This window comes from Gekko japonicus, unplaced genomic scaffold (assembly GCF_001447785.1).
Source record: "Gekko japonicus isolate JY-2015 unplaced genomic scaffold, Gekko_japonicus_V1.1 scaffold2362, whole genome shotgun sequence".
Lineage (NCBI taxonomy): Eukaryota > Metazoa > Chordata > Lepidosauria > Squamata > Gekkonidae > Gekko > Gekko japonicus.
Genome location: NW_015174342.1, coordinates 55,178 through 64,235, shown reverse-complemented (window position 1 = coordinate 64,235; position 9,058 = coordinate 55,178). Strand labels below are relative to the sequence as shown.

General features: G+C 46.9%; 1 protein-coding gene across 1 annotated transcript in view; it reads left to right on the top strand.

Moving 5' to 3' along the window:
• Positions 1-8,743, top strand: part of WFS1 (Wolfram syndrome 1 (wolframin)) — a 23,352-nt gene extending 14,609 nt beyond the window's left edge. The window contains exons 4-7 of the mRNA XM_015424293.1: positions 7-102; positions 1,531-1,611; positions 3,669-3,814; positions 6,373-8,743. Of these exons, the coding sequence (XP_015279779.1) occupies positions 7-102; positions 1,531-1,611; positions 3,669-3,814; positions 6,373-8,184 (2,135 nt within the window). The 3' untranslated portion in view covers positions 8,185-8,743. The remainder of the gene's footprint in view (positions 1-6; positions 103-1,530; positions 1,612-3,668; positions 3,815-6,372) is intronic.
• The last annotated feature ends 315 nt before the right edge of the window (positions 8,744-9,058 follow it).

Below are 9,058 nucleotides of genomic sequence, written 5' to 3'. Positions count from 1 at the left end.
GAAAAGCTGGCGCGGTCATGTACCGGAAACTAAATCCAGACAAGAAAAAGCAGTTGGCTGTTTCAGAACTATTAGAAAATGTTGGCCAAGTTGATGGTGAAGGTTTGTATCCAGATTCACTGAACGTGGATATGAGTTATTCTTTAAACGGGATGCAATGACACCTTAAATATATGAGAATACTTGTTTTTCTTAGTTTGCTTAAGGAAATACTGTTGCAGTAGGGGTCAGGGTTGGTTCATTAACACTTCCATAGGTGTACACGAGCATCTCTGCTCCACTGAGTGGCTTGAAGGGTGCCAAAGAGCCAGGCACTCGGATGGCACAGAAGCCTCAAGAACAGGCTTGTTCCGAGTCAGACTGTTGGTCTGTTACCGTCTGCTCCCTGTAGTCTCACGCCTCTAGAGGTCTTGCCTTGAGTTGTTAGCTGAGTTGCTGTAACTGGTGGTGCCCATGAGGAGCACACACGGAAGACGGAGACGGGGTGCTGATGGTGGTTACCTTTTTTTAAAAAAAACTGGGATCTCCACCCAAAACAATTTTACGACTTATTGAATGTCACATCGGAATTCAGTGGTGATCGCAGGGCTGAGGCATCTCCTGAAGTCCTTCAGGATAAAACACACTTAGTGGCCGAGGCAAGTCGTGATTCTCCTTGGCATGCGACACAGAAGCACGTGGACCAGTTCCGGTGTCTTCTGGTGGAAAGCAGCTGGGTGTGGGGTGGAAAAAGTGGGGCACGGGAAATGCTGAGCTGTTCCCCAACACATGGCTTTTGCAGTGGCATAAGGCTAGCTGGAGCAGGTGGATTGCTGTCCTGTCCCAAGTCATGGGAATCAGGTTTTCCCTAACAGAAAAATCCGTTGTCGTTTTGATGCGCACATTCGCCAGAAAGGAGGCATTAGTGTGTAAATGACATTCGTATTTGCTTTGCTTTACTTTGAGTTTATATCATTACAGAAAGCCAACATATCTAGTACTTCCAGTTTCAAACCCTCTCAGAATAACGCATAAACTCTAGGTTATTCTACAGTGGAATTGCACAGGGGTAAAATCAGTTGATCTGCAGTAAGCTTTCTCTGACACCTTTGTGAAGTGTGTCCAGTTTAGTTTATGCTTCACCGCTTGATTCGTAATTGGAAGACGCATTTCAGTTGATGTAGTGCGAGGAAAAGGCACCTGTTTGGCTTCTAGCACGTTACTGTAATAAGAAATTTAAAAGAAGATAATAGAAAGGACAAAGGCTGTTTTAGCATATCGAATTGTAACGGATTTCTCACTTTTAATTAACTCAAAAGGGCATCCACCTGTGATAAGCTTTTTGTAATCTTACCTTTTAATCGAAGGACCATTTAACCAATTAATCAGTACAGAGCTGTTGGATTTCGTTGGCAGTTCTGCTGTGGGTCCCCCCTGAAGCAGTGATTCCCAGCTTCTCCGGACAGGCAGGGGATGCTTTCCATCTTTTGAATGGCTTCCTCTCCTCTTTGCTACCCCTCTTGCTGACCAAACTTGTATTTTTGAGGACAGGTGGTGAGAAGCAGCCTGGCCCAGTTCCCAAGTCTGTTCAGAAGCAAAGAAGAATGCTGGAGCGGCTGGTGAGCAGTGAATGTAAGGCTGCCTTTCCTAGATTAAAATATAGAGGCTCTTAAAATTGCTGGCCTGTGGGAGAGACAGGCTCAGATTTTTAGCTAAAATTGCAGTCTTTAAAGTGTTGATCCTAAGGATGCCTACCTGAGTGTAGAGGTCATTGAATAACTTGGGACGGACTTCTGAGTAGGCCTGTTTAGGGCTGCTCCCAGGGTTACTTTTCTCTAAGATCCCTATTGCACAGGGACCCCCCGTTACCCAGGGAGAGATATCACAACTTAAGTCCAGAGATTTCTGAAATCTGGATAGGACCTGTGCAGCCTTAAGCGCCTCAAATGCTGTTTTGCTGGACGGCTATGGACACACGCCGATGGAGGTGGAGAAAACATGCTTGCCCCATTTCCCCCACCCCCCTGTGATGTGCTTGCTGGAATTCAGGATCAGTGGCCACTGGCAGCTTGTTCACCCTCATCCAGCCCAGTACTGACCCCAAGCACCAGTGCAGAACATCGGCTTCCACCGAATGAGGTGGAAAAGAAAGGTAGAGCTGGGTATCTCCCACTTATTAATGACACCACAGCCCAAACCTCATGATGACCTCTCCCAGTGGCTTCATATAAATTTTAATTGTTATGGGGGTTAAGGTAGAACTCCACAGCATCCTAGAGGTCAGTGGCCACAGGGCAGAGTAGGAATCCCCCAACACTACCTTCTGAGACCAACCCCCCCACCCCCCCGGATGGGACTCAAACCGCCATAACACATTGCCCCCCCTCCCCGCCCCAGTTCCAAGAGGAAGCCCAGTAGGAGACTGTGGCCGATAGTATCAAAGGCTGCTGAGACACCCAGCGGAACGAGCAGGGTCACATTCCCCACGTCTAGTTCTCGGTAGAGGTCATCAGCCAAGGCGACCAAAGCCGTCTCCGTTCCAAATCCTGACGTGAAGCCAGGCTGAAATGGGTCCAGGAAAGTCAGTCTCTCCCAAGAGTCCCTGGAGGTGAGAAGGGACCATCAGCTCTATCACCTTGCCCAAGAATGGAAGATTGGAGACTGGCCAGAAATTTCCCCAGATAGTAGGCCTTAGGGAGGGTTTTTTCAAAACAGGGTCTAATCACTGCCACCTTGAGCACAGGCAGCACAACCTCCACCCTCAAGGAAGCATTTACTACTCTCCTTACCCACTCAGCCAGCCCCCCTCTGGCAGCTGTTTATCAGCCAGGAAGGGCAAGGGTCGAGAGTACAGGTCGTAGGTCTCACCTGCCCAAGGATCTTGTCCACATCCCTGGAATCCACCAGCTGAAAAGTATCCATATAAATCAGACATGTGACCCAGAGTAGAACTTGGCGATTTTTGTCATGTGTGTGTTCTCAGGTTCCCACCTCTCTAAAGGCTGTCTTCAGGTGCACAGTTCTACTTGGCTTGGCATGTATGTGTGGGAGGGGGGGCTGAGCCTAATCCCCTGCTTTCTCTCTCCTGCTTTGTGAAAAAGTAATTAAGGCTGTTTCTGAAAATCAGAATGGAGCTGCACAGACATCACCTGCTGCTGGGGGGGACTTCTGAGTGGCGGGAGCTGCCCCCATAGGCACATTCCTCCATTAGCTACGCAGAAGTCAACAGTGACAGACTGGGTTCTTACCATATTTGATCTAGCCATGCTTTCACCACATGTTTAACCTTTGTATACCTTCTAGGGGCTCTTCATGTTCTTTTCTTAGTTCTTGAGTGGGTGGGACATCCACTACTGCTCGCGGAATTATTGGGCTCAGGACTTTGTTGTGCTCCCTTGAAGGGATCCCAAAGGAGCTGTGTTGTGTCAGGTTCTCTCTTCCAGGGTGGAGGGCATGTGTGTGTGTATGCGTGCAGGGGGGGGGGGTACTGGAGAGCATGGTTCCCCCCAAACCCAAAGCTGGCCCTCCCTGCAGCTAAGGTCTTCGTCATCATTCAGCACTCCCCTTTTACTCATAACTAAATAATACATAAAACAATAGCAGCCATTATTTGGGATGCGCCGATATCTCCCCACACCTAGTTCCTTGCCCTTGCTAACGTTCTGCCTGTTTGTCTTGACCACCTCCAGCAAAGAGTTACATTGCCTTGGATGGTTTTGTTGAAATAACCAAGAAGTACGCCAGAGGCATCATCCCAACCAAGCTCCTGGATCAAGATGAGGACGATGATGAGCTGGCCGGCAAGAGCCCAGAGGAGCTTCCGCTCCGGCTCAGGGTGAGTCTCGGCAGCTTCCTCTGGCCTGCTGCTCAGACAGTGCTGGTGCTCCCCCTCCACGCGGCCCTCAGGGGCAGGCTGTTCCGCTTAAAGCAAGCCAGACTGGCAGAGGGGCCTGTGGAATCGTGCCTGGTTAAACTGTGACCAATCCCATTGCCTATTAGTAGATCTCAACTTAATTGAAAGCGAGTACAGACACGAGAATCTAATCCGGTAGCCTAAGCTAAATGCTGTATGCTTTTTTGACAGTAAATAGTCAGATATCAAGTCTGAGTGTTTTTTTGTTTTTGTATTATGAAATATTCATAAGTATTCTAATATCCCATTTTCTATTCTTTCATACATACATAATGGAAAAAATACAGTAACCTAAACCAATCACAAGATAGAAAGCTCATGGATTACAAAACTGGGGTGTGTATTTACGAAGTCACCAAAGTGGAAAAGGGTCCTTTTAAAACAAAGATATAGACCTTGAACCAGACCAATATTTTCAAAAGTCGTGGAACATCCACTATGTGCCAAGATGAGCTCTCCACAATATGTCCACATAGGTGTGGCAGTCCTGGAGTAGTTCAATTTAAAGAGTTTAAGGATTGCCACACCTATGTGGACATAGAGTGGAGTTTTGAATCTTGCCAGGTTCATCTCGACACATAGTGGATGTTCCATGACTTTTGAAAATATTGGTCTGGTTCAAGGTCTATATCTTTGAGGACCAGTTAGGTGTAGCAGTTAGGAGCGTGGACTCTAATCTGTCCATCATCTTCAAGGCCTCCTGGAGGACTGGGGATGTGCCACAAGATTGGAGAAGAGCGAATGTTATGCCAATCTTTAAGAAAGGGAAGAAGGATGACCCGGGAAACTACAGGCCAGTCAGTCTGGGAAGATATTAGAGCAGATTTTAAAGGGACTGATATGTAAGCATCCGAAGGACCACTTAGTGATCCGGGGAAGTCAGCATGATTTTGTCCCCAACAGATCTTGTCAGACCAACCTGGTTTCCTTCTTTGATCGTGAGACAAGCTTACTGGATCATGGGAACTCTGTTGATGTGATTTACCTGGATTTCAGTAAAGCTTTTGATAAGGTTCCCCATGACATTCTGATGGGCAAACTGGAAGACTGTGGGCTGGGCTATAGGACAGTTTAGTGGACAGAGAACTAGTTAGAGGACCGCACACAAAGAGTGGTGGTCAATGGCGTTTCATCAGATTGGAGGGAGGTGTCCAGTGGGGTGCCGCAGGGCTCGGTTTTGGGCCCGGTACTTTTCAATATTTTTATCAATTATCTAGATGAAAGTGTAGAAGGGCTACTCATTAAATTTGCTGATGATACCAAGAAGATAGAGTTAAAATGCAACGACCTGAATACTCTGAAGAAGTGGGCAGTTGTGAACAGGATGTAACAAAGATAAATGCACGGTATTACATCTGGGCCACAAAAATGTCAAGCACAAATACTGGATGGGGGATACTTTTCTGGGGAGTAGTGTATGGGAAAGAGATCTTGGGGGTAAGAGTGGACTGTAAACTAAATATGAGCAGTCAGTGTGACACGGTGGCAAAAAAGGCAAATTCAGTCTTGGGTTGTATTAAAAGGGCCATAGCATCGAAATCACAGGAGGTCATAGCCCCTCTGTATACTGCCTTGGTCAGGCCGCACCTGGAGTCCTGTGTGCAGTTCTGGAGGCCTCGCTTCAAAAAGGACGTGGGCAAAATCGAGAGGGTGCAGAAGAGAGCAACGAGGATGATCTGGGGTCTGGAGAGTGAGCCCTACAAGGAAAGGCTAAGGGCCTTGGGAATGTTTAGTTTGGAGAAGAGGAGATTGAGGGGGGACATGAATGCTCTCTTTAAATATTTGAAAGGCTGTCATTTGGAGGAGGGCTGTTCCAGTTGGCAGCAGAGGATAGGACCCGAAGCAATGGATTTAAATTACATGCAGAAAGGTATCGGTTGGATATTAGGGAAAGCTTTTTCACAGTCAGAGTGGTTCAAAGGTGGAATCAGCTGCCCTGGGTGGTGGTTAGCTCCCCTTCACTGGCAGCTTTCAAGAAGAGGCTGGATGAATATTTGTCAGAGATGCTTTAGGCTGGTCCTGCATTGGGCAGGGGGTTGGACTAGATAGTCTGTATGGCCCATTCCAACTGTATGATTCTAGTCTGGGAGAACCAGGTTTGATTCCCCACTCCTCCACTTGCACCTGGCTGGATGACCTTGGGCAAGCCATAGTTCTGGCACAGCTGTTATTGAAAAAGAGCAGTTTCTGTCAGAGTTCTCTTAGCCCCACCTACCTCACAAGGATGTCTGTTGTGGGGAGAGGAAGGGAAAGGAGATTGTAAGCCGCTCTGAGTCTCCTTCGGGTAGTGAAGGGCAGGGCAAAAATCCAAACTCTTTGTCTTTATTGATACCATTATTTAAAAAGGACTTTTTAAAATTAGATTAATTTAATCAACTTTAATAACAATATTAGTGCCCCTTGAAGAAAAAAAATCTTGGCTACGGGCCTGAGCAGCTGCCACCGTGTTTCTGACTGTGTTGCATTTCCTTCCCTTCCAGGTTATCAAGTACCCCCTTCATGCCATCATGGAGCTGAAGGAGCACCTCATCGACATTGCCTCTAAAGCAGGGGTGCACTGGCTCTCCACAATCGTTCCCACACACCACATCAATGCCCTCATCTTCTTCTTCATCATCAGCAACCTGACGATTGACTTTTTTGCCTTTTTTATCCCGCTAGTCATCTTCTATCTCTCCTTCATTTCCATGGTGATTTGCACCCTGAAAGTCTTTCAAGATAGTAAAGCATGGGAGAACTTCCGCACCCTCACGGATTTGCTGCTTCGTTTTGAGCCAAATCTAGATGTTGAGGAAGCAGAAGTGAACTTTGGCTGGAACCACTTAGAGCCATACCTCCACTTCCTCCTGTCAGTCTTCTTTGTCATTTTCTCCTTCCCTATAGCAAGCAAGGACTGGATACCCTGCTCTGAGTTGGCAGTCATCTCCACTTTCTTCATGGGGATGAGCTACATGAGTTTAGCCACGAGTGTGGAGTCTTACACCCGAAGAGCGCTGCTGACAGAGGTGGCTGCCGGGGCCCTCTCCTTGCTGCAGGTGGTGCCTCTGGATCTGGGCCCACTCAAACTACTGGGGAAAACCTTTTACAGTTTCCCTGTTGGCCACTTCTTCGTGTTCAACGTGAGCATCCCTTGTCTGCTGTTTCTGTATTTGTTTTATCTGTTCTTTAGAATGGCAAAGATGCGGAACTTCAAGGGCACATATTACTACTTGGTTCCGTACATGGTGTGTTTCATGTGGTGTGAACTCTCGGTGGTTATTTTGCAGCACTCAGCTGGCATTGGACTGATCCGTGCTTCTGTGGGTTACTTTTTGTTCCTTTTTGCGCTTCCGATCCTACTGTTAGGCGTTGCTCTGATGTGTCTCTTCCATTTTTTAAAGTGGTTTGTAACACTGGACCTTGTGAAGATTGTCATAACCCTTGTGTTGTGTGCTGTTCCTTTGCTTATCCGGTGGTGGACGAAGACCAGCTTCTCTGTGGCCGAGATGGTGAAGTCCCTAACAAAGAGTTCAATTGTAAAACTCATTCTGGTATGGATTACTGCCATAGTTCTGTTCTGTTGGTTTTATGTCTACCGCTCAGAGGGAATGAAAGTCTATAACTCTACCTTGACATGGAATCAGTATGGGTTTTTGTGTGGTCCACGGGCTTGGAAGGAAACCAACATGGCCCGGACCCAGATGTTATGCAGTCATCTGGAGGGCCACAGAGTGACGTGGACTGGAAGGTTCAAATATGTCCGAATCACTGACATTGACAATAGTGCGGAATCGGCAATAAACATGCTTCCCTTTTTTATTGGAGATTGGCTGAGGTGCTTGTATGGTGAAACCTATCCGGTGTGTGCCCCTGAAAACATCACTGTCGAAGAGGAGGAGCTGTGCCGCCTGAAATATCTGACCAAACACAACTGCCACATGAAACGGTTCGACCGTTACAAATTTGAAATATCTGTGGGCATGCCTCTCAGTAGCATGAATGGAAATAAGATGAAAGAGGAGGAGGATGCAACCAAAGACATTGTGCTGAAGGCAAGCAACGAGTTCAAGAAGGTGCTGTTGAACCTGAGGCAGGGAAGCATCATCGAGTTCAGCACCATCCTGGAAGGCCGTTTGGGCAGCAAGTGGCCAGTCTTTGAACTGAAGGCCATCTCGTGCTTGAACTGCATGGCTGAACTCCTGCCTGCAGGGAGGCATGTGAAAGTCGAGCATGACTGGAGAAGCACTGTTCAGAAAGCACTCAAGTTTGCCTTTGATTTTTTCTTTTACCCATTTTTGTCAGTTGCATATTGAGTTCGAATGGTGCCATTTGCATTGCCAAGACCAAAGATTTGGCTTTAAAAGCTGCTATAATGAGGTTCCAAATGAATGCTAATAATATTGTGTCTTGTACTCACTGCAGTTTAAGTAAGTCACTGACATTATCTGCACATGGAAAGCATGAGTGGTGTTTCCCACTAGTTAATATTAAACGCACTTTATACCGCAGGTGATGCACCTCTCTTCTCCTGTGTATTTCTGCCTGGGTAGCTTAAAGCCAACCTTGTGGGTGACAGCACAGCTTAGTGTCGATTTATGCTGTGGTTGTTAGGAAATATCAGCCATGTCATGTGGTTGAACATGGCTACATGTGACCTATGTCATCAGAACTCACCTGAGTTAAACCACAAGTCTGAGGAGAACAGGTTTCCATACAGTCACCAGTCATTGTAAGTATCCTTCATACAAAAAGGAAATTGATTTTGTTAGGAAAGGTGGGTAAGGGAAGGCAATGCATAGGAATTCTGACTGGGCGATGGAAGACTGTTGGTCTGTGCTTGCACATTCAAAGGTGAAATTAAAATTTTAAAATCTGCAGTAAAAAACTTTTTTTGGTCTTGTTTGAATGCTGCGCTCTCTCATGCATTCACCTTTTCTTTCTTTTTTGCCATCAAGGCTGACTTACGGTGACCCCGGTGTGGTTTTCAAGGCAAGAGACGTTCAGAGGAGACTTGCTACTGCCTGCCTCTGTGTCATGCCCCTGATAATCCTTGGAGGTCTCCCCTCCAAACACTGACCAAAGCCAACCCTGCTAAGCTTCTGAGATCTGACAAGATTCGAGTAGCCTCGGCCATCCAGTTCAAGGGCACTAACACAGCTAATCCACGTGGTTTGTGAAAATTTTTAG